Below are 24,758 nucleotides of genomic sequence, written 5' to 3'. Positions count from 1 at the left end.
TGGGGGCAACAGCACAAGAGGGATGTGGAGCTATTGGAGAGATGCCACGGAGCTGCTACAAGGGCTAGAGCAGCTCTGCTCTGGAGCCAGGCTGAGACAGCTGGGGTGGGTCAGCCTGGAGAAGAGAAGGCTCCTTAAGGGGAGACCTCAGAGCAGCTGCAGTGCCTAAAGGGGCTACAGGAAACCTGGAGAGGGGCTTTGGACAAAGGCCTGTAGGGACAGGACAAGGGGAATGGCTTTAACTTGCCAGAACAGGGGAGATTGAGATGAGCTCTTAGGCAGAAGCTCTTCCCTGTGAGGGTGCTGAGGCACTGGCACAGGGTGCCCAGAGAAACTGTGGCTGCCTCATCCCTGGCAGTGTTCAAGGTCCCTTCCAACCCAAACCATTCTCTGACTCTTTCTTCTGCAAGCGGATGCAGCAGAGGATGATGTCCTCAGTGCCATAGGTTAGTGGTGGCATTGGTAGTGCTGGAGTAAAGGGTGGACTGGATGACCTTAAAGGTCTCTTCCCACCTCCTTGATTCTGGTTCTGTGAGACCCAACCGCTGCCAACATCGCGGCTGGAGCACGATGCACGCAAAAACCTGGTCAATGGGGACACCTAGTGACCTCCCTGAGGCTGGGGGCTGCAGCCGGGCTAGGTCGGGGCACATGGGCTGCTGGGCTCTCATAGACCCGGCATTACAAAGGGGTCAGAAAGGGTTTGCCCGAGCCCCTGCCATTCTTCCACCCCTGTGGCCAAGGATGAAATGAGACTCTGGATTCATCCCATCCACAGCACAGAGACATCCCCCAGAAACCCTTCCTCTGCCAGCACTGGAGGGGTGAAATTACCCTTGCTAATGGACCATAAGCTTGAAATTAGCATAATTCAAAATGACTAGCATGAATACATGGGTAAAAAACCTGAATTACAACTCAAAAGTCTATGGAATTTAAAGAGAGTCCCTGGTTAAAGTCACCCTTAGGGGAAAAAATCTCTTTGTTTTTCAACTCCATCATGTATTAGATTTGCAAATAGGATCTAGAGGAAAAAAATGCACATAACAATAGACCAAACACTGGATTTTGGGAGCGTGACCTGGGAAGGACATGAGGGGGAGTGGAGACCTTCATCTGAGGCCCAAGGGGCTGAGCAAGGACCTCAGCTGGCCCCTCTCTGATGGAAATCTACTACGTTCCATGGGTCAGGGGAAGCATCAGACCAATGTTTTCCTGCCAAAGTAACCATTTCCCACAAAAGAACGGATTCCCAAAGTGTTTGAACTGAGTAATACTGAGTTGGTTCCTTCCAGGAATGTTGAATCATTCCATCTGGATTAAATGCGTCACTTTGAGAGGGAAAAGCCATGCATTCAAGCTGTTCTGTTGATCAACTGGGATGTTCACCTTGTATTGGATATTAGAGATGGGCATATGTTTTTCCCAGTGGCATGGCTATGGATGCATCCCTGGAGAATTAAGTCCATCCAAATGCAAATCCAAGATGTAGCACAAGTAAAAGCGAAACGCAGAGGCCTCCTTCCAAATAAAACAGCAAATCTCCTTCTAAGACATTCCAAAGAAATCAAAGCCCAGTTTGATACATTCCTTGGGATTTTGTTATCGTCGTTGTCACCAACATGTTCCCAAGAGATACTGCAGTTGTTTAAACACCTCTTTCTCACACATATCTTAGAATCAAGGAATGGTTTGTGTTGGAAGACACCTTAAAGCTCATCCAGTTCCAACCCCTGCCACAGACAGGGACACCTTCCACTAGAGCAGGTTGCTCCAAGCCCCTGTGTCCAACCTGGCCTTGAACACTGCCAGGGATGGGGCAGCCACAGCTTCTCTGGGCACCCTGTGCCAGTGCCTCAGCACCCTCACAGGGAAGAGCTTCTGCCTTATCTAACCTGAGCCTCCCGTTTCAGTTTGAACCCATCACCCCTTGTCCTGTCACTACAGTCCCTGATGAAGAGTCCCTCTCTGCATCCTTGTAGCCCCCTTCAGACACTGGAAGATCTTGGTTAGCATGTGCCTCCACCACCTGTAAGATCTGCTTGTGCTCTGGCATACAGCCTCATGCTCCCTACAACTACCTGAAAGGAGATTGTAGTGAGGTGGGGTCAGTCTCTGCTCCCAAGGAACAAGGGATGGGACAAGAGGAAACGGCCCCAAGCTGCACCAGGGGAGGTTTAGATGGGGCTGAGGAACAATTCCTTCCCCAGAGGGTGCTCAGGCATTGGAACAGGCTGCCCAGGGCAGGGCTGGAGTCACCATCCCTGCAAGTGTTCATACACCATGGAGATGAGGCCTCAGTGCCATGGGTTAGTGGTGGCCTTGGCAGTGCTGGGCAGGAAGGAAGAGAAGGAAAGGCCACGAAGTCTTGGGGCTCAGCTGGAAAAAGCAATACACTGCCCATGTGGTACGGTGCAACAATGCATCGTGTGGCTGCTTTAGCTGCCTGGGTACATGATGCGTCCTGATCCCCTCATTTGCAACACAGGATAAACCCATGCACCACACATTTTGTACAATGGGAAACAAACAGCTGGGAAATATACGTGTTTGAGAGGAAGGAAGGATAAGTAAATCCTGGAAGCAGAAGGCAGGATCGGGCACGGAAGGTCTTGGGGAAGGATATGGGGCACAGACATGGCAGATCTGTCCAGACAATGGAGCATTGAGAGATGCTTATTGTTGTACTCTAAGTACACCAGCAGTGTTCAAGGCCAGGTTGGACACGGACTTGGAGCAACCTGCTCCAGTGTAAGGTGTCCTTGCCTGTGGCTGTGGGGTTGGAACTGGTTGAGCTTTAAGGTCCCTTCCAACCCAAACCATTCTATGGTGATGATATTTTGAGGTGCGGAAAGATGCAGAGGAAAGGATAGGGCTGGAGATGGCAGGGTGATCCAGGAGAAGAACAGTCGGAGCCCATCAGTAGCAGAGCTGCACAGACATTTATTGAACACAAATGACAAACACAGCCAGCTTACAGAGCTTCCTGAGCTATCGTCCAAGGGGGTTGCTCTATGGGGGTTGTTAAAAGAGTGCTTTCAAATGCCCCTGGGGGTGTGAATCCTGGACAGCTGAGTTCTTCCCACTTCCAGTTGCTTTGTTAGTTAAAAAAGAGGATCATTCTGTGGGGGGGTGGGTGTGATCCCCTTCATTTAGTAGGAAAAACGGCTTGTCTGGACCCTGCCATGTTGCACTGTGGGTTGTGCATTGGCTTGGCTCCTGCATCCATGCTCTGCATCCCAGAGGGGGAAAACCACACCTTACCCTGAGGGCAGGGATGCAAGGTGGCTAAGGTGAGCCAGGACAAGCAAAGCAAATGAAGAGGGAGCATCAAAGGAAGAATGGTGAGAAGAAGTAAGTACTCTGAAGCACGCACAGCTCTGGGTGGCGTCACAGGTCCATAGGCTACAGCAAGCACCGCCAACATCAACTCAAATGTGTAAGTAGCTACTATGCTAGATTGACACTAGAGACCCCATCATCTCCTGAAGTCTCACCAGCAGGAAGAAAACCCCTATTCCCCCCCCCCCCCAAAAAAAAAAAAAAAATCAAAGCAGCTGAAGCAATAACATCGTACGCTGCAAACAAGGACCATAACCAAAGAGTTTGGGAGCAGCCTCGGGAGCACAGTAAGGAGCTCGTAAAGAAACCTTCCCGTTGTGTGCATATGTGTAATGAGACGTCTGTTTAGAGTCGTTAGTAAAGAAAAGAGCACGTGTGGAGGCAAAGGGGTAAATGTACAGGCAGTACAGGCTGGGTGTCGGTGGCTGGAGAGGGTCGGGTGGTGCGGAGTGGAGGATGGTGGGTGGAAATTAGAGTGCGCCCATTCCAGTGACCTCAGACGTCAGCCTAGAATAGACAGGGGCAGAGAGAGGGGTGGGGGGGAGACAAAAACAGGCGCTTAATAACGGAGGCAGAAAAGAAAACGAAGACCCTGTGGGGCAGTGCTGCTCCTCTTGCTTATACCCAGCTCAGACCGGGGGGGTTGAGTGCATTGGGGGTCCCCATGGAGGGGGGGAGCATAGAGCCTTTCTCTTCTCCTCAGTGCTGCCTGTGATAGAGGTGCAACCCACCAGAAGTGCCGGCAGGTGACATCCCAGCACACAGATTCATTTGTATCAGCGTCCGTCCTGCTGAGGACAGGCGGCTGTGCCTGCATCCCTGGCTTCTTCAGGTTTAAAGTGATGGGAGAGGCTGATGATGCCTCATCCTGCTCCCTCTAAGCTCTAATCTCAGCCCTTCCCAGTAACCAAGAGCAGCTCAGTTTTCTTTTCTTGCTCTCTCTTGTTTCAAGAGGAAGGGGGGAATATCAAGGAGCTGCAGGGAAAGCCACTTGGCCATGCCCTCCATCCCTCTCCTGAGCGGCTGGAGGGGTGCCATGGATGGGGGCAGCGGGACAGCAGGGCAGGAGGGGATGGTGGAGGTCTGTTGCAGGTTGGGGGCTGAGGTGGGTTGGGTGCAAAGGAGGAGAAAGCACATACAGATCTCACTGCTGCTTGCAGCCCATACCATCATGAACATCAGAGTCGCCACCAACAGCCCCCCATATCCTCGCACACATCTTGGCTGGAGGCAGGTTGTCACACCACCAGCTCTGCCCACCACAAGAGCATGGATGGGCAGATGGATTCATTTGTCTCCCCTTAAGGTCCCCATCCACAAGTCCACACAAGCACACAACCAGGTCCACCATGGAGCTGGTCCCCACCCCCTCTCTCCAGTTACGCCTCCCCTATAGTCTCCTGCAGGATCCCTGGCCCCCAAAGGCACAGGCACCATCCCACCCCAGCCAGACGCAGCACTGGGAACCCTTGGCCTCCACAAAGTCCTGCTCCACCAAGCTTTTGAGCACGAAAAGGAAGCAATCGGGCCGTTCCCATGTCTTGCATTTATTGGACTGATTATATTCACTGGATGGAGGAAAAGCCTTTGGGATGCCTGGAAGCACGGCAGAAGAGGTGGCAGTTAAGAGATGCTGGGATCCCAGCGAGCAGGTCCCAGGCGACGCCTCCCCACCACTTGTCTCAGCTCCAGCCCCATCCCCATCCTCTGCCTCATCCACAGGGGAGAAGACGGCGGTGATTTTGGCCACCCATAAGCATAAATCCTTGAGCGAGGAGGAGTGCCGGGTCCTCAGCCAAAGGCTTGGCTGGGGGGAGAGGTCCTGCTGGTGCCATCCGGTCCCCGCTCAGAAGCCACCCTTCATCCCAGCTGGCCTCAGGAAGCCCTTCCGTGTTCCCGACCACGCTGTCGGGAATGGGTTTGGCGCTTGGAGGGGGTCTCACCTGGCGTTGATGAGGTACTGCGCGAGGCTGATGTTTGCAGGGGTCCCTGTGATGGTGATTTGGCGCTCCGATGAGCCTTCCGTGGCGTTGGCGATTTTGATCTGCGCTCCCGACATCTGCCGAATCTCATTGATTTTGGTCCCTTGGCGTCCGATGATGCAGCCTATTAGCTAGAAAGAAAGCACGGAGGGGAAGGGCTGAGAAGCTCGGGCAGGCACCAGCCAAGAGCCTTCCTCCCTCTGTGACCTTAACGCCCATGCAAACAGGAGAGGGGTGAATTCCACCTGCACATAAGCACGGTCCTCCCAGGACCCATCTAGCAATCTGCTCTGCTCTGCTCTAGGGGGCAAATAGCAGTTGTCTGCACATGGTAACCAGCATCACTGAAGGGTTACACTGGGCTCATTTTGGTCTAATGCTTGCATAGACCATCACTTGCATGGTCTAATAACTGTCCAATGTTTTGCAAGGATGGGATAAGTCGTGGCTCGGACTGGGAAACTCAGAAATTCTGAAGGGGATAACTCCAGTTACCCCCCTTGTAAAGGTGGTTATAGAGGATATACCAGAAGAGGTGGAAGGTGTCCCTGCCCATAGCAGGGGAGCAGGGGGTTGGAACTGTATGATCTTAAGGTCCTTTCCAACCCAAACCATTCTAGGATTCTATGCATCAAGCCCACCACCTTTCCCCAGGGACAGCCCAACCCCAGGAGCAGGTGCACCATCCATAGCTTCACATTGCTCACACCATCCCACACTTCTTCTACCCCACTTGGGACACCCTCGCTGCCTCTGTTACCCCCTTGAGCTCCTTTAATCCAGTGCAAGGGCTTGCTGGCATGTACAGGAGAGCACAATGTGGCTGTGGCACCAGGAGGAGAATCCTACTTAAAGCCATCTTAAAACACGCTTGTGAAGAGATCAGAGGCTTGAATTTCCTCAGTTGCCCACCTCTTGAATTGTCCCAATGGTCCTCAATGGATTCAACTCCCTCAGTCTTTGCTCTTGGTCATTCGGGCATCAAATATGGTTCTCTCAAGCACACCTGCAGCCTGGTAACATATAGTGAGATGTCCAGCTTTGCCAACACAGGCACAAGGTGTTTCTTCACGCCCTTCTTGGCCATCAGCATTTGAGCTCTTGTCCAATATGTGGGATGTTCACCTTGGCAGCTGTTGGATTCCTGTCACTGTAGAAGTGCAGACAACTACTCTTCCAAATGTTCACATCCTTTTGCCAGATCATGGGGCTGCCTTAGTGGTTTGTCCCATATGGGCCTGAATATATAACCCAGTGCAGGGCTAAGACAATATATCAAGTATCTCAGTGGGATGTCCAGCCTACCAGCCACCCATCCTGGTATTCATGGCACAGAAATGACTCAGAGATGCTGCAGCAGATGAGATCAGACCTGCTGGGGAGATCTGAGGAGCCAAACTAGAACATCCAAGCTGAGCAGCACTCGAGTTTCTCCTGTCAGAAGAGCAATGAGATGTATGTCATCCCATTTCCTCGAGCGTAACCCCAAGCTCATCTAAACCACTAGAATATGCCTGTAGACCCTTTGCTTTAAGAAACAAAACCCTCTCCTCTGGCAGGGAGTGTTTCAAAGCCTTCAAAACAGGAGGCAGAGCTAAGGAGGCATGTTGCTGAAGGCAGGAAGGTGCAGGTGATGATATTTCATGCTGTGCACGTCTGATGAAAGCTGGGCTTGTGGTGGGCAAATGCTCCTGGATCCTGTGGGAACGCCCCAAGCATCCTTTCTTCCCACGTGGGCCCTTCTGCAAAGGGTTACTCGCTATTCCTGAAGATGCTCCCATTGTTGCCAAGGTTATGGTTCCCCACGCTCAACCCACACAACAGATGTGGCTGTTGCAACTGGTTGCAGAGCTTCTTGAAGCCTTGCTATATGGACAGAAGCAGAGCCAGGATGAGCCATGTCTCTTGGGTGGAAGCAGAGGTGCTGGCAGTCACTTTGTTCTGCCACGTGATGGCCAACAGCAGGAAGAAGTAGCAATAGCAGCCAGACCCCATCAGAAACTCCTGGTGAGGCTGAAGGTGCTTGTAGGTGATGGAGATGAGGACTGAGAATGGAAGTCGTGCCCCTGCTTCCCATGATCCTGATTTGAGTGCAGGCTGGTTATCAACCAGTGGGCCAGTCCAGAAGCAAATGAGACCCATGCATCCAGCTTCCAGCTGCGCTGGGCTCTCCATCCCACCTGAGCATCCTCAAGCACCATCCTGGCACTGACTCCAGTCTCCTCCCAGCAAATATCCCAGTCCAACATCCACTTTACCACAATGCTTCTGTCTACAAGACCCAAAAGCTGTCTGCCATCAGTACTCAGATGTGTTTCAGTGTCCTTCAGACACTTGTGTGGCATTTGGTGGTACCAGAAACACTATTTACTTACCTTCTCTTCACCTCTCCTGCCCCTGGTAACTGTGCTTGAACCAAAACAGCACCTCAGGCCTGCCAGTGCTAGGTTAAAGAGCTCTAGTTTAATCAGGGTTGGTTCAGGACCTCTCATCCCCTTCCCAGTGCTGTCAACTGGGCATGTTTCATGAGCCCAGGAAAGGGAAAAGGAGCATGAAGGAGGATTGTACCTTGGAAATCTACCAATGGGGTAAAGTCTAATGGGCACTTTATGCTGCAGGCTGATCCCCAACAGACTGCACATGGTATGAGTGAACCTGGTGAAGGGGCACCTCTAAACTTATTGAATGTGCCTGCAGCTTCTATCTATGTATTTACACACACATATATATGTGTATACACACACACTTGGATTTACTTACATCATTGGGAATGGTGAGTTCATGAGTACTGGCCGGGGGACTGGCATCCAAACCTGGGCATATGCAAGGGGAAAACGGTTACAGTTTGCAAGGCAGCGCGCGGTGGAGCTCTGCTGCTTTCCCACAACAGGCAACACTGCAAAGGCTGCATCCTGCTCCGGGAATGGGAAGGGGAAAGGGATCACACACTCCGGAACAAGGAGAGGGAAGACAGTTGCTACCTGACTCTGCTGGAGCTGGCTGCCACCTTCCCCTGCATCCCTCAGGGATGGAGGGTTGTCCACACACCCTCTAACACAGCAGCACAGAGCTGCTTGGTTACATCAGAAGCACCCTGAAAGCAGGGGATCCAGCAGTGCTAGCACAGGGCTATGGGGCTCCTTTGCAAGTTAAAGCCCCATAGACTCTCACGCTGAATTGAAGCCTGACTGCTAAGACACACGTGCTAGCTGGACCCAGGACCAGTGGTCCCTCTGACTCCAAGGGTAAGAAAGGCAAACAGAATGGAGATGTGCTTCCCTACGGAATCACATGGCAAATGAGCTAAAGCAATAATATGCTTCCTCGCAGTCTCTCCCGGAGGGTTCCTTCTCCAGTGGGAAAGGCTGGAGCCAGCAGTCTACATCCAGAGGGAAGAGGAGAGCACGCCGTAACATTCCTAGGTTGAAGCCTGCCTCTCCCACAGGTTTCCATATCAAATCACCTCAGTGTTGAAGCAAGGATGTCCTACATCAGATCTGCAAGAGAGAAGCTGTCTGGTGGCTAACAGGAACTTACAGTAACTGCACAAACCCCCTTATCCATATGATATAAACTACTTTAAGAGCAGTGTGTGCGAGAGGATGAGAGACTGTAATGTCTGTATCCAAGGAAAAAGGGAAGAAGGAAGTGTAAAGAAGCACAAGGAGATTGGAAGTGTTGGACTACTACAACATAAGAGAGCAGCCACACGGATTCCTCATGCCTCATGGCAATATGTCATTGCCTTAATTGTGCTGAGCAGCTACTGCAAGCAGTGGCCAAGTTTTACCCAGCAGCAGTGTGAATTGATGTCTGCCTGGGTACCAGCGTGGTCAAACCAGATCTGAAACACTGAAACAAAGCTTTATGTGGCAATCCCATTTCAGCATCCAGAGAGAACAGTGATGGGCTCATGCATGATTCCCCAGTGCAGCTTCCCAGAGGTGCCAGGCATTGGCTTGCTGATGTCTCTACCATGTGTTCCATTTGGGAACCACACAGAGAAGAGGAAACACAGTGGATGGGGATGCAAATCCTCCATTCAACAGCCCTATGCTCTCCTTCTACCAATGCAAAGCCTGCACAAACCAGCTCCTGCCCAGGTTTTATATAGCAGGCAATACTTAGTGCTGACTTTATATAGCACACTGCACTGGAAGGGACATCCCACCAGCCCTGGACCTGTCTTTCACATCAAGCCTCCTCACAGAGGCAAGGCAGACTGCACCTAACACCAAGCCATGTCTCTTAGGGTGTCCCTGCCTCTCAGCCATGCATTATGAGGCTCAGCTCAGGAGCAGCCTGGGTATGGCAGAAAACATCTTCTGAAGGGAGCAGAGCACTAGGGATGCATGCAGGGCAGTGCTGAGGCACCCATCTATCACCTATGATGATGGAAGCACATCATAGATAGCATATCTAATGCTATCTAATATCTAATGCTCATAGATAGCATCCCCTGCCCTGCTCTTGGATGTCACCGAAGATGCTGGAAGCCATTGGGGCACACAGTGCCATTGTACTGCACCACAAAGGCCACTGGGGAATGGTCAGTCCTTCACCATTACCCCGAGACTGCTTTAGCTTAGAGGTCCTCCCTGTCTGATATACACATGCCACCCCCATGGCTTTAATGTGTCAGGGCAGGATTAGTGCCTTGGGTGATTGCAAAGGGCAAAGCAGAGCATGCAGAAAACTAGGCTGGGCAGGTTGGTATCAGGACAGCTGTAGAAGCTGTAGGGCCTACTGGGCTACGTTTGCTCTCTTGGTTAGGTGATGTCCCCACACTGGTTTGAGGCTTCTCTAAGCTATGTAGGTTATAAAAGACAAGAACACTTGGCACATATGGGTGGATGTGTGGGACATCTGACATCAGCATCTCTCCTCAGGGTCTCTAACAATGCAGCTCGCCCTGAATGGCTTAGAGATGGCTAAAACTGTATGTCATTTGTGTCCCCACAGGCATCTTTCTACTGCTTTTGAGCACAGTTTATGCAGAATTCAATGAGAGAGGGCTCACTCTGATGTTTCTCCATTACACAGATGGCAGCTCTATGCAAACATCAAACCACGTAGGCAATACACTCTTTTCCTTGGACACTGCCAGGCACGGCATTGCCCATTCTCTCCCTGCCCACCAAGAAACCCTATCATCTCCTCCACAACCACCACAGCTTATCCAGGAGCACAACAATGGCACAGTCCTATTCAAGAAACCCCATATTCCAACAGAAGCCTGCTGATTTCCCTGTAGCTTTGTGGGTTTTTTACCTGATGATTGGCCCATCAGATTTTGAGCTTCTTCGGAGGAATGTAAGGGCAGCTTTTCTCCTGAAGAGCAAAGAAGAAAGAGGTTTAATGCTTTTTGCCTTCAAGGAGATAAGCAATGTCACTTCATCTAGGAAGCTCAAAATATGATGAGCATACTGTCAGAAAAGGCATTTCCAACCAGCACTTTGACCACCGAGCAAACAAAGGTGCTTTATCTCCATCCCCTGCACTTCCCAGGTCACCAGCTTTGGGAATGAAGCTGCTGAGCCACACCAGGACTGGTGGTCCTCCTGTCACTGCGGCTCCCTATGGCCACGGATCCTTCCCATTGCTGTCCCTGCTGTGGGGCTGCATCTGCCCCACTGGGCGCTGCTCCCCATGGACACTGGGGCAGCATCCCCAGCCAGCACTGAGCTGTTCTCCATGGGAAAGCAGGGATCTGCGCACAGCCAGGGATGCTGCCTCCTCTGGAATGGGAAGGATGGGAGCCTGGTGCTCATTGCTTCTGCTGGGGAAGCCAGCAAAGCTGGGAGCAAGGCAAGCGTGGAGGATTCCAGGCATGCACAGTTGAAACAGCTCACCCATGAGGACCATAACCCCCAAGCATCCATCTAGTCTCCCTGTTAACCTTTCCCCGTGGACATTGCAACTTCCAAGCCTTACTTCCCCTGCTTGCTTCCATTAAATAGCATGAGTTTAGAAAGAGAGAGAAAACTCTACAGGTAAGAAGAGAAGGATATCTAGAAAGGGCTGTGGGTACGTACCAGGGAAAGCGGGGGTGGTCTGTCCAAGGGGAGTAAAGGGGGTTTGCTGCATAGCCAACTGGTGGAGCTTGGTCAACTGCTGAGGGGTAGGAGGGACATTAGAGCTAAGAAGGTTATTGTCATAGAGTACAACAAAGTCACACCGAAAATAAAGAACCAAATGATAACGGAAGAAAAGAAAGGAAACAGAAAGAAATCCAAACCAGGAAGCCATGGTGAGGCATGGCAGAAACATTAGCAGAAGGACTTGGCCTGCGTATGAACGCAATAGAGCCCAAATCTGTTGCAGAAGTGCTTGGTCAGGGTCTGAAGTACGGTACCAGCCTTCCCCTCTTTGGCTTCACAACCTATGACCAGAGGCTGCTGCTCGCTTCAGGGTAGCTTTAGAGCAGAGAAGCCATCTCAAAGGCACTACCAAGCATGTGCCAGCAGCCAGCAGATGCTCTTTGTGATGCTGGAGCTGCACCATGAGCATCATTTCTGATGGGGAAACACCTCCGGGTGATGGAAAATCTGTGGCTCTTACTGTCAGCTCATTACAAGCAGAAGCCCTTGAGCAGTATGAGGAAATAGGGGCTTCAGCTACAACCAGTAGGTATTACAGATCCTTTTAGCCCTTGTGCTTGGGTAAGGTTTTCATGCCCCATGGGAAGTGGATGCATGAAGAAGAGTTAGTTTGGAATACATTTTGTGCTTTGTTCCACTGCTCCACATTTAAAAATGAAACCAAACAGAACAAAACCAATGATAAACCAAAAGAAAACAAAACCAAACCAGGTTGAAGCCTAGCAGTGAGCAGGACAGAGTCTTCCTCACATCCCACTTGGCCATATCATGGATGCTCAAAGGATCATGAAGATCCCATCACCCCGCAGACATAAACTGCTTGTTGCACCCAGCAAGCAAGAGGCAGGACTTACAATTTCAATGGGGGGAAACGATGCTCAAAACCTTCCTTGCTCCTCCAGCATGGCTGGTGGGGAGGCCTGGCCAGCAGCAGTTGAGAGGGAAGCACTGGAGAGAGGAGACCCAGGGGGCTGAGCACACATGGGAGAGAATGGAGGGAGGCAGTGGGGAGGAAAATGCCTGCAAGGTCCTGTTAGAGAGGTACCCAAGGGAGCTCTGCCTGGCAAAGACATAGTTTGGGCAGTGGCATTCAGCAAACACACGTAGTAACAGCGATAAACAAGCCTACAAGAGGAGGGGATGGCTACGCCAATGTGTCAAAGCGAAAGCTACTCCATGTGCACGGAAAACATCTCCCTTTTCCTGGAAAAACCTGGAAGCAAAACCCTGGGAGCACTTCTTTAGCCTCTGTTTTTCTCTACAGACCAAAGACACTGGTGGGGGAAACAGGCCGGGACAGGACAGCAGAGCTGGGAGCAACACAGAGCCATGCCGAGCATCACTTGGTACCCACAGCAATGCCCAGGTACACCTCATGGGCTAACGGTGTGCACCTGGGAGCAATGCCCGAGCTAGGGAGAGCTTTCCTGTGCTCAACATTAATTCCACTCCCAAATTCCCCAGGCTCCAGGCTTCCACGGTCATCCTTTCACCTCCCACCACAGACTTCATGAAGGCAGGTAGCTACACATCACATTGAGAACAGCTTATGAGTACCCATACAGTGTCTGTGAGCCAAAACTCCAGCTGAGGTGTCATTTTGAGGGGAGAAAATCAAGGCAGGAGCTTGCATTTCAGCTTTGGCATTCGACATTCTGCCCGCTCTGCAGTCATGAGGCTGCCAAAGGCATCCTCTAAACGCAGACACCTGCAAGGGCAATGCCCTAAGACCATGTCCAAGACTAGATTCTGCACTGTTTAAAATGTCCTATCCTTGTGAGAGTGCTATGAGAGTAAGGATGGCCCCTGTATGAACAACTTTTTCCAGGTCCCATCTGCTGGGATTGGGTTAAGTGCAGCCAGCAAATGGATTTAATGTATTTTACCCCTGTCAATCCAAGGGATATAATAAAGAACACACTACCGTGTCGGCACCACTTGCAAACGAAAACTGGGACAAAGAATACATTGGTCTCCTCTCACTGCATATGCAAGTGTATTTCTTTATATGTAGGGAGCAGAAGTGAAGTGCATGCAATTAAGAGTATCTCTTAACAACTATCACAGCAGGCTCTTCCAAGCACATGTACACTGGTGTTGCATGGAATGCCAAAGCCTGGCCTGCACTAACCTGGGTGAAATCACTGCTCCTAAGATCAAAATGCATCCTACAGCTCCTAACCATTCCCATGGGAATCACGCATCCATGGTATCCAACAGCCTTGCCCCATTCTCAGTCACGCAAATAGGAATCCCATGATTTAATACCCAAGTAGACATCAGGAGGAATAGAGTTATATCACACTCTTTCCATGTGTGGGATGGCTGGAGAAGGCTTCCTACCTACACCACACCACTTACAATTGAGCCACATCCCCAGAATGGCACTTTGTGCTCAACCCGTGGACTCATAGCATGAAGGAGCCTCTGCAATGGGATTCGCTGGGAATTCTATCCTCTCTGAAACCCATATAGAAACATCCCACCTTTTTCCAAGAGCTCCCTTGGCTGTCAGCCATGATTCCAACATTGCAGTGCTTCTCTGCTGCTTCTCATAGAGAAGTCCTTTCAGTTACACTTGGTTTCTATTGCTGTTGGTACTTTTACATGCAGATGTGCCAGCAGATGCTCCCTACACGTGCTGTGGCTCCCAGACCAGCCCCAGCATCTGGGGCATCCGAACATCAGCAAAAACCCATTAGTGCTGCAAGCCTGAGTGAAGCCTGTCCCCAGCACCAAAGAGCACGAGACCAAGTGGGGATCGTGCCCGTGACCCCCTGACCCATGTAAGAGTGAGCCAACCCCCCAAAAACAGCCATCAAACCCAGGGGGAACACTTTGGCCCAGGTCCAGGTCCAGGTCCCTAAGGAAGATGCATAGCCATCAGGAAGGTGAGAGATCCAGAAGTGTGGTGCGTACCATCATCACCATCCCCTTCAGGGGATGCCAGTAGCATTTTGCCCAATGTCAGCCCCTGCTTCCAAGTCACCCAGAGGAGGACCCCCAAAACCACACATCACCCTGCCAAGGCTTCAAGCAAGAAACCACATGTTGCTGGAGCTCTTCTCCCCACACCACCGAAGTACTCAGCACCTAAATAAGCCCCTGTCTTACCAGTATTTTAAGAACAAGAAGGAAATAGAGGGGAAAGTTGTTTCTTTTTTTTGCTTGTTTTGATCATTTTAAGGAACAAAATGCACAGAATATGGTTTCTCTCCAAAAATAAAGAGGGGTAGCACTGAACAATGCAAACAATTTAGCATCAGGCCAAGTCCTCAGAGTACGTTTGGTGCTAACAGGTTAAAAGGCTATTGAAGGTATTACAGATACTACACACAGCCAGTTAGCTTGGAAAATCCGCTATTAATATTAATGTCTAATATTAATATTTTGTGAATTCACAGTAGCATGCAGGTGGCATGAAAGGGTAGAAGAAAAGAAATGAGGGTAAAACTCACATCCGGGTGTGGAATAGCGTATTGTCCCTGAATTGTATAGGCCTGCAAGAGAAAAGAGAGAGATGTTATCAGGGCTGGCAGGGTCTGAGTGCAAAACCCCATGTCTCCTTGCAGATGGCTCTCCCTGGACTTTGCTCCCTTCTTCCTGATACTGGGTAAAAGCTGGGATTGCAGGGGGTAAGGAGCTCAGCCCTCATCCTGCTCTGCCTGGGACCTACTGAGACTCCATCACACCTCTCCCCTTGCTCTGCTGTTAGTGAAAGCAGGGTGTAGGACTTTTTATCTTGACTTAAGCAGCTTCCTTTTGAGGTTAGGATGAGGTTTGCCATGGCTAGCCATGGGGAGGGAACCCCTGTGATACATTAAATGCCCTGGGGCAGAATCCTTGGGGTGGGAGGGAGATGTACACCTCCAATCCAGGTTGCACATCTCCTGTCCACATTGGAGCCTTGGGTGACATGGTTTAGTGTGAGGTGTTCCTGCCCATGGCAGGGGGGTTGGAACTGGATGATCTTAAGGTCCTTTCCGACCCAAACCATTCTATGGTTCAATTAAACCCGAAGCATGCTAAGCTACCGAACTTCAGGGACTTCAGCTCAGTTTGGCTTTTCCAAAAGGAAAGAATGAGCTTTTTAAAGGTGACAGAATAGCCTGGAGCACGAATATAAGGTTGTGATTGCACTTTGCTGCATAAAAGAGATGCATGAAACAAGAGTTATCTTGTGTAGTGGATGCACAGTGACATTACCATCACCCTTCACACCTAACCACGATCCTACAAAGCAAGCCAGTGCAGTGAGTCCACCCATAGTTTCAGTGCACAACTCTTAACATGCTTTGCCTCTACCCAGTATATTCCAGTGCTCTGCTAGGGAGAGAAAGACACTGCCATGCAGAAAGCCACTGGTGCTGATATCTTCCCAAGCTCAGGGATGGGCTGCCTGCACTGCAATGGCTTTCACCACCTATAACTGATAAATCCGTGCAGATGTCTGCCAGACAAATTATTCAGGGGTTTTGTAACTCTTTCTCTGTTGTAAAGAATCTGAAAACAAGCATCACTATGGGTGAAGAGCCAGACCCTAGAGAACCCAACATTTAGGACTTAACCAGTGAGCAAAACGTATCTCACTGGTTGGCGCATCATTCAGGTGATTCTCAAAGAAATGGCAAAAGAGATGGATAACACTTGGAAAAGGGAGAGTAAAGAGAGCCAAGAAGAGGGACTAACCCCTCTAAAGTTCCTGCAAATTCACCACATTGCTCGCAAACAGTAAAGTGTGGGGAAAAAAACCCGAATCTTGGAGGAGGATGAGGAGGGAGGAGGCAAAGCCCCATGCACAGCAATAGTGGTCCCAGTGCCTGGCATCCCAGTGTGATGGGGACCAGTATGTCCATGGGGATACATCAGAGGCTGCTATAAAAGCTTGTATTTCCCAAAGGTCTAAGTTGTTCATTAATTAGGAAAATTGATTAGAAACAGCTAATTAGACGCTGGAAGGTGTCTTGGACAGATGCAACTCAACTCTGACAGCGCTGGCCTGTCTAACCCTGGCTTTCAGGTGCCGATAAAGGGGCTGACCCCTTTGGTAGTTGCCACTGCATCCCTCAGCCTCCTGAGCTGCTTCTGCAGGTCCAACCCACCCCAAGCACCTCACAGCACTACTGACTGTTGCCTGCTGCCCTCTGCCACAGCCAAGGGACCTCTCAGTTCAGAGATGGTTGCTTCATCCCATGGCATCACTTCTGTGCAAGACACCAACTGTTCGCCCACAGGAGCAATGCTACCTCCACCTTACTCTCCCTTTTGAGAAGAAAAGTTCACCAAGCAGCTGGACTCAAAGCTCTTTTCCGGGAGGGCTGCTCAGAAACGAATGACACACTCCTCCTCCTGATGTTGGCAGTGACTAAGATGCTAATTCAGCATGCTGCCTGAAATAGCCTGTGCCTCGGGCTTTGCTCCCATCCTTAGTTTGTCCTTCTGCTATTTACTGTGGCTGGGGAGAAAGGAAACAACTTGTGCAGAGGCCCCCTTAGGTACTGGGAGACCTTGGAGAAGCCTTTCAATACCTAAAGGGGCTACAAGAAACCTGGGGAGGGGCTTTGGACAAGGGCCTGTAAGGACAGGACAAGGGGAATGGCTTTAACCTGCCAGAGGGGAGATTGAGATGAGCTCTCAGGCAGTTGTTCCCTGTGAGGGTGCTGAGGCGCTGGCACAGGGTGCCCAGAGAAGCTGTGGCTGCCCCATCCCTGGCAGTGTTCAAGGCCAAGTTGGACACAGGGGCTTGGAGCAACCTGCTCTAGCAGAAGGTGTCCCTGCCTGGATGAGCTTTTTAAGGTCCCTTCCAACCCAAACCAGTCCGGGACCCTATGACTTTTAATTGGACTGAGATGACAGAAAATAAACACTTGCAGTCCCTGTGAGAGCACAATAACAGCCTCTCACTCAACAAGACTTTTCTTATTACAGTGGCAGCTGCTGGCAAACACTGGATTTGGGTCTAACGAAGCAAACTCCAGCCTTGGTGCACGAATGCCTGGTGGAGCTAACACCCTGCTCCCTTGCTCTGCCCCCTTCATCCTCCAGCAGCTACTACAGAAGGCAAGACATCAACCTGGTTCTACCGAGAGCTTTCAGTCCAGCTGCCATGGCGTGCAATGGATGGGATGACACCATGCAAGTGAGAAGGCAAGAAACCTGAGTGCACTAACGGGCAGCGGCTGGTGCTGCAGTAAAAGGCTGAGGTTGGCAGTGGAGGCTGCAAGCGGGTCGGCTCTTACCTGACCACCTGCAAAAATGACAGGGGTGGAGGCGGGCTTTGGGCGGTAGGGAATGGTGGCACCTTTTGGTGGGGACTAGGAAAAGGGACAAGGAGAGGGAGAGAGAACATTAGAACCAGCGTTCCTGAAACGGCGGCAAAGAGAGTGTTAGAAAGCACCTAAAGGATCACGGCCCCCGGGGGCCACCAACAGCAACACCCGCACCAGGCACACCGCGCTTCTGGACAGGAGGACACAGGGGAAAGAGAGTGTTTGATGGACAACAAGGACAATGTGGGCACCTAAATGGCTTCCCAGCCCTCTGCTGCCTCCATCACCTTCACTCTGCTTGATGCCAACTAGAAGCCAGCTTGACAATGGAAGGCAGCACCTTCCTCAAAGCACCCCCAGATGACCCTCAAGCATTCGGGTTGGATAGGACTTGAAGCAACCTGCTCTAGTGGAAGATGTCCCTGACCATGAAAGGGGGTTGGAACTGGATGAGATTTAAGGTCCCTTCATCCAAACCATTCCATGATCTTCTGGTTCTATGAAATGGGGAGGTCCACCCATAGACCAGGCCTTTAATCCCTCCTGTGTGCAGTGCATTTCTTTGCAGCTCTTGCATGTCAACAGCCTTGTCCTGGAGTCACACCAGCCCCACTGAGCACCAGGAGCTGTGGGATGGGCTTGTGAGCATGGGCAACAGGAGTGAGCAGCCTCTCTGAGTGACGTGGCATGATGCTCAAGCTCTTTGACCCCTCTCATCTTCCTCACAGGGTCACCTTGAGGACTTGGTTTGGTCTATCACCATCCAAACCAAGACATGGATGGTCGTGCAGCAGATGCTGTAAGGCATAATCACTGTGGTCAAGACCTTCCAACTGCTGGTCCTAGCAGGACAACAGTGATCACTTTGGCAAGGGTGCCAAGCCCTGGAGGAGCCAGAGGTTGGAACCCCCCCTGACAGCAGTGAGGGTGCCCAGAGATTTTATCCCAGAGCTGCATGGTGGTAGCTTGCACCAGCTTGCTAGTCCTTGTAAGCAGCCAGACACCTGCAGCAGAGCCACCAACCCATATGCATTCCCAGTCCTCTTCCCATGGCAGTATGACGTGGGGTTGGCCCTCTCCGTCTTGCTCCTCACTGCTGTGGCCTGACCAGTCCTGTGTAGGACAGAGCAGAAGCTGTAGTGATGCATATCAAGCTGTAGTGATGCATCCCGCTGTGCAGTGCGCAGGATCTTCTCACCCACATCATCTCTGTTGGTTACCTCTTGAAGAGGCCATAGGAGATATTACGGAGGTTTCTATGGATCAGGAGAGATTCCAGATAAAAGCCTCCTGGTTCTACCTGAAGTGAAATGACTCAGATACTGCTATGGAAGGACAGGCAATAGAAATTACTCTCTCATGGAAAACTCTTCATTTTTTTTTCTCTGTAGGTTCTTCCGGATGTCTACTTGTAGCTAAGTGGCACATCCAAACCTTTCTGCTAAGCACAGGTCTGCAGCAAAGCTCTATGACCAAAGCACTGCCTCCGTAACCACAAACCTGCTTGTTGTGCTATTGCATTAAAAATCCCAGCACAACTGAGCAAGGATTTAGGCCTGAAAGGTTACAAGGAACATCTCTGTGAGCTGATAAACTCAGGGCACTTCAGACTGCAAGAAAACTCCAGGTTTGCCTCTTTCCCATTGCTGAGCCATAACAGAGCAGCAGTGCCCCTTGCTTTTGTCAGTGAGAGCAGCACTTGATAACACACCTGCAAGCATCACCTCTGCTACATTCCAGCGCATAACCTGGAGTCCCTGTGCAGCTACAACTGCACTCCCCTGCCTGAGCATCACTACCAGCAGTGGTGGATGGAGGAGTGGATGCTTGTGGCATCTTCCCCTTAGCTTTTTGCTGCCAAACTGAAACAGCTCACGTTTGGGTTTGCTTCATCTCTACCAAGCTTTGCCATCCTCATCTGGAGCTTTTGCAGTGGCAGATGCACTTCTCCCTGCCAAGGAAGGCAGCAAGGGAGAGGGGTCTGACACTGGTCCAGTCTATGTCTTAGAGGAGTGGAGCATGTCACCGTCCTGTGTCCCAAAGGGCTTCCTCCTGGAGCTTCTCCCATCTGAGGTGTGGACACAGGGCATACGGCTGCGGTCATCCTCAACAATAAGCCATTGGTACAGCAGCATCTCTCCATGGCAGAGATCTCCAAGGTGTGCTCATCAGAGAACACCACCCTGGGCACACATCTATGTGCCCGACAGACCCTGCTCTCCACCAGTCTTACTCACTACTTCTGCTGTGCCTTACTGGAGCCCAGCTTTATACTTCCAGCTCCCAGTGATGAGGATGCACTGGCTTCCTCCTCCTCCAAGCCATGGTCCTCATGGGGCACCATGAGCCCTACGCAGAGGAGGCTGGGCGCTTGGTGGAGTAACTGCAGCCCTCATCCCCTTCCCACTGCCTTGGCCTCCTCTGGCACCCATCTCTCCTGTGCTACAACACAAACCATCTCCTTCAGGACACCCAACTGAGCAGGTTTCCAGTGCGGGCCTCTAGAAACAATAGACAATGGTGGGGGAAAACACACTGGGTGTCAAACGGAGGTACCAGGCAATGAGAGTGGTCTGACAACGCGTGGTGAAGGGTAGGACACACGCTCCACAGCTCCCAGCGCTCCTGGTGGTGCCGGCTGGGGTGGTTTTTGTGTTCCTAGGTACTTTACCCCCTTGGTTACAGACTGTACCTCCAGCATCACCACACAGATCTGTTTGACACACTGGATTATAGCGTCGGGTGTCCCCGAGATTGTCACCGCCCGCTCCGTGGAGTTGGGCAGCATGTCCCCCGCCACTTGAACCTGAGCACCTGTGGACTGGAGACAGAAAGAGACAGGAGGAGAAATCCCACAGCTGAATGCTTTTCCCTTGCAAGCCAGCTCCAGTGCCGCACAAACTCCTGCATCAGCAGGAGCACAGCGGCGATGTCCCATGGGATGCTGCTCCTGCATCATCTCTGCATCCTCTCTGCATCGCATCCTGAGAAGCAATGCATGATGCTAGCAGAATAAGGATGCTGGTTTCCAAGGCTGATCCCCCTTGGTCATGGATCAGCTCGGTGATTACATGCAATGATATCCAGTCTGACTTACCTCCCTGATTTCCTTGATCTTGGAGCCTCCTTTGCCGATCAGTGAACCGCACTGACTAGCTGGCACAACCAGTCTCAGTGTCACTGGAGGTTTGCTGGTAGCAGTGCTGTTGCTCATTGAGTTGGTTATGTCCTTGGGAAGGAAGAGGGCAACCCATCAGCCTTTGGTACCTGACCATCCAGGCCAACCCAAATGCCCTCAGCCAGAGAAGAGGGCTCATGTCCCTCAGACTGTGGCTAGCCTCTGTCTGCAGCTACATCACTGAGCATCCCTGCAGTTAATTCACTGTGAGACCTCTGTGAGTTCACTGAAGCTCAGTTCTTGCCTAGTTAGAGATGTCTGGAAGGTTTTATGCCAGCTAAGCAAGTCCAGACTGGCACGCACGGGTTGCTATCTGCAAACCTATCTGCATTGCAGTCCCCAACAATGGGCAATGCCAGAGCTACCCATGGGTCTGGATGCAGACCCTTTTACTCTGCCCTTTTAGGGCAAATGGCTGGTGTTTCTCACCTCTTCAAATTTGTAGGCAATCATGGCGAAAGCCTTGAAGATGGCATCGGTGGGGCCAGTGATGGTCACAATTCGCTCGGGGCAATTCCCCTCCGAGATGTTGATCCTTGCCCCGCTCTGGAAAGAGAAGAGAAGCCCTTGGCATAACTACAGACTGGCCTCTGGTCACTACTCCTGCCCTCTGTGATGCTTTCACCTTCAAAAAGCATCTGCTTTGGGTCTTTTACCACAATGCAAACCCCTATGGATCAAGGCAAGACCAGCTCACGGGGTCATTGCTTGTGAGAAGCAGAGCATTGCTTGCTCATCTGATGTTAACTACTTGGTGGCTGCAGGCATAAAGACCTTCAACAACCTCAAGCATCTGAAAAGTGACTTGATTTCAATGCTCATTTAAGAGCAATTCTTGGCTCTGGAGACTTCCCATTAAATACAATAGGGATTTGAGGCCAGAGTGAGAAAACTGGATCTGGCTGACCCTGGGAGTTACTGCAGTGTGCAGCTCTGGCCAGGAGACCCCAATGGTCTCCTTCTCCTCCAAATCATGGTACAGAGCAGGTTGCTCACCTCCTCACGCATTTTCTTCACAGTCTCTCCTTTCTGAAACAAGAAGCAGAAGCACAGGCTATTACTATCAAGACTTCCACCTTCAAAACAACCCTTCCAAACACGCATCTCTCTGATAGGTGGCAACACAAAGTCAAGCATTTGGGCACCTTTGTGGTGCCCAACCCTCCATTCCCATGGGATGGTCAGCTGAAGCCATTGTGGCCCTGATCCCTGTGACTTCAGGTTTCTGATCTAGTATCCAAAAGAGAGATCTAATGTCTTTATTTCCAGATATAAAGCAAGTAAATCTGTGAATCCTTCCAGGGCTGGACAAACTAATGGAAAAATAAGGCATAAGCATATAGGGGAAAGGTGCTCACGCTGCAAACCTCTTCCATTATAAATCTGCCCTTTCAGTACACCAAACCCCTCAATCTTGGATAGCCAGGACTTTCCAAACTACTGTGCAAAGCACCATGTGGAGCTCTTCTGCCCAATTAAATGCAGAGACAAGTGCTGCAGAACTTCAATGGGCCTGCATGACATTTTTAGTCTTAATGAAGCTCTTTAAGTAAAATTCCAGGCAAAATGATCATAAACACCTACTTACGACCCCAGGGAAACAGTTGGGAATGGCACTAGGTTGGGTTTGGGTTGGGTTATTTTAGGGGGATAGTCTTTGATTCCTCTGTGGGTCTGTCATCATTAAGCTCATGCACACAAAACACTTAAGGGCATCACAGGGAAGACATGACCGATATCTACGACACCGCACGTAGGAAAAGGTGCAGGCAATAGAATGAAATCCACATTCAAAAGCCAGCCTTACCTTTCCAATGATGCTGCCAACTTCCTAAAGAAAAGGAAAAACCAAACACAAAGGCGTCAACATCACAAACCGCAAAGACAATCCAGCCCAACCCCATAATGAAGCAAAGACCTGAGGCACCTTGTACCCAGCAATACAGGGCAAGGGGGGCAAGAATGCCCCACCCCTGGCAGTGTTCAAGGCCAGGTTGGATGGGGCTTGGAGCAACCTGCTCTAGTGGAAGGTGTCCCTGCCTGTGGCAGGTCCCTTCCAACCCAAACCAGGCTGGGATTCTATGATTAGGAGCCATGAGCACCATGTGGGAGAGGGAGCTGTGAGGAAACCCCCTTACCTTGCCATGCATCAGCAGCCGGATGGTGAGGGTGACATTTAGGCCACCTTCGGAGACCTTGGACTCCATTTCTTACTGGGAACAGGAGCTGTGCAGTAGCTGGGAGGGCTCCCTGATGCAGGAGGAGGCAGCACCAAGGGTCTATCACCTGAGGATGGGAAAGGGAGATGTTTCCTATCAACACAGTAGGGATGTTGGATGGATCATGCAGAACATGGGAATGCAGTGGCTGGAGGAGCTGCAGGGAGATGTCATGGACTGAGCACCCTACTGGGTGCAGAACTTGGGCTTTAAGAGACCCAGAGCACCTATCGCACCATCTCAAGCGTGAACAGGCACTCAGAAGACCAAAAGCCACTTGGAAATATCTATCTGACCTCAGGAAGAATAGGTTTCTACACACATGCATTTGCACCCCGACTGCTGAGCACTGTAATTGAGCGCTGCATCTCAGGACCACGCCATTTCCAGCCATTCCTGCCCTGCACATATCTAACAAAATCTCTGTTCATGTCCCTTTCCCTCTCTTTCTCTTTCCTCCTCTGCCCTCTAGAGGGAAAAACTCCACTGATGGTTTGAAATCAGGGCTGGAAAATCACAGGAACAGCAATAAATCCTTCCTTCTTTTTTCCCCGACACTTCCTTAGTAGTATCACTGCACAAGGAGCCCTCATATGGGATGTCTCTGCAGCATGGAGAGGCTGATCCTGTCCCAAACGAAGGTGCCAGCATCCTTCTGTGTGCAATGCCAAAATGTATACAGCAATGTTAGTTACTCCCCATATACATGCCTCAGTATATATCAGATGGGGATTTCTGAACCTGGTCACAAATACCTGGCATTTTCCTTTCCTCAGATGGGAACTTAGGTGATCAAAAAGCTTCCTTTGATGCAGAGGCAGTTGAGATGAATAAACATGCACCAATCATGGATGGGAGACGGCTTTGATGTAAAAAGTCTTTCAAGAGATTATTATGAGACCCAAAATGGATCAAACCCTGCATGATTAGTTGGGTTTGGGCTAAGGTTCACCTTTCATTGTACTCTGTGATAATGGCTTGTAATACAATAGAATTACTGATCATTAAACTGGTCTGGTATGCGTTCTCAGCATGGCCATCACCTCTATCCTTTGGGAGACATGGAATGGGAATTGTTAACAGTTACATCTCTTTTTCCCACTGGGCCAACAGGAGCCCAGCTCACTTGTTCTTGCAAACACCAATCTTGAGGCCACTGGATGTTACAAATGAAACAAGAAAGGTAAGAAATTAAATGTGCCAAAAGGCACTGTTAAGAGTAGAGAAAAGGAGGAGGGAAGTGACAACACTGGGGATCAGAGGAATGGGAATGGGCTGAGAAGTGATGGGACAAGGTGTGAGATCAGGAAGCTCCTCTTTCAAGACACCCTATCGCAGGTGAATGGTAAAGGAAAAGGAGTAATTGTGTTGGGCCACCCCAGGCTGATTCCTGTGCATGGAAGGCAACACAGAACAAGCTGATGTATGGAGGATGTCACTACTGCTACTGCTCCTGATGTGCCTGGAGGCAAGTGCCTGCCCCAAAGAGGTGCCCATGCTGCACGGGGAGGAAAACCATTCCCAGGGATGCCCCAGGAACAACCTGACCTTGATGCAGGGAAAGAGATGAAGCCATGACACCACCCGTGCACCCCAATACAGAGTGAAGCTCCCATCCCCAGCTGATAGCATCTTCTGACAGCATAGCCAGAGGAAGGCAAGAGCCT

The 24,758-nt window shown here is 50.7% G+C and overlaps 1 protein-coding gene across 26 annotated transcripts in view; it reads right to left on the bottom strand.

The window, feature by feature from the left end:
• Positions 1-24,758, bottom strand: part of PCBP3 (poly(rC) binding protein 3) — a 41,857-nt gene that overhangs the window by 2,299 nt on the left and 14,800 nt on the right. For 2 of the 26 annotated variants that reach the window (XM_062601780.1, XM_062601774.1), the window contains exons 2-13: positions 23,011-23,158; positions 22,680-22,703; positions 21,869-21,901; positions 21,302-21,418; positions 20,792-20,923; positions 20,387-20,515; positions 17,596-17,739; positions 14,884-14,925; positions 11,360-11,438; positions 10,596-10,655; positions 8,085-8,137; positions 5,286-5,455 (exon numbers count right to left, since the gene is read on the bottom strand). In XM_062601780.1, the coding sequence (XP_062457764.1) occupies positions 5,286-5,455; positions 8,085-8,137; positions 10,596-10,655; positions 11,360-11,438; positions 14,884-14,925; positions 17,596-17,739; positions 20,387-20,515; positions 20,792-20,923; positions 21,302-21,418; positions 21,869-21,901; positions 22,680-22,703; positions 23,011-23,079 (1,052 nt within the window). In that variant the 5' untranslated portion in view covers positions 23,080-23,158. Of the gene's footprint in view, positions 1-2,923; positions 3,850-5,285; positions 5,456-8,084; positions 8,138-10,595; positions 10,656-11,359; positions 11,439-14,883; positions 14,926-17,595; positions 17,740-20,386; positions 20,516-20,791; positions 20,924-21,301; positions 21,419-21,868; positions 21,902-22,679; positions 22,704-23,010; positions 23,159-24,758 lie in introns of those variants that run through there. The other 24 variants (XM_062601791.1, XM_062601801.1, XM_062601856.1 and 21 more) reach the window with 24 other exon arrangements.

The sequence above is a fragment of the Pezoporus occidentalis genome, unplaced genomic scaffold (assembly GCF_034315485.1).
Source record: "Pezoporus occidentalis ecotype Australia unplaced genomic scaffold, CSIRO_AGI_Poc_V1 ctg118, whole genome shotgun sequence".
Taxonomy (NCBI): Eukaryota; Metazoa; Chordata; class Aves; order Psittaciformes; family Psittacidae; genus Pezoporus; species Pezoporus occidentalis.
This window is presented reverse-complemented; position numbering and strand designations above follow the sequence as displayed.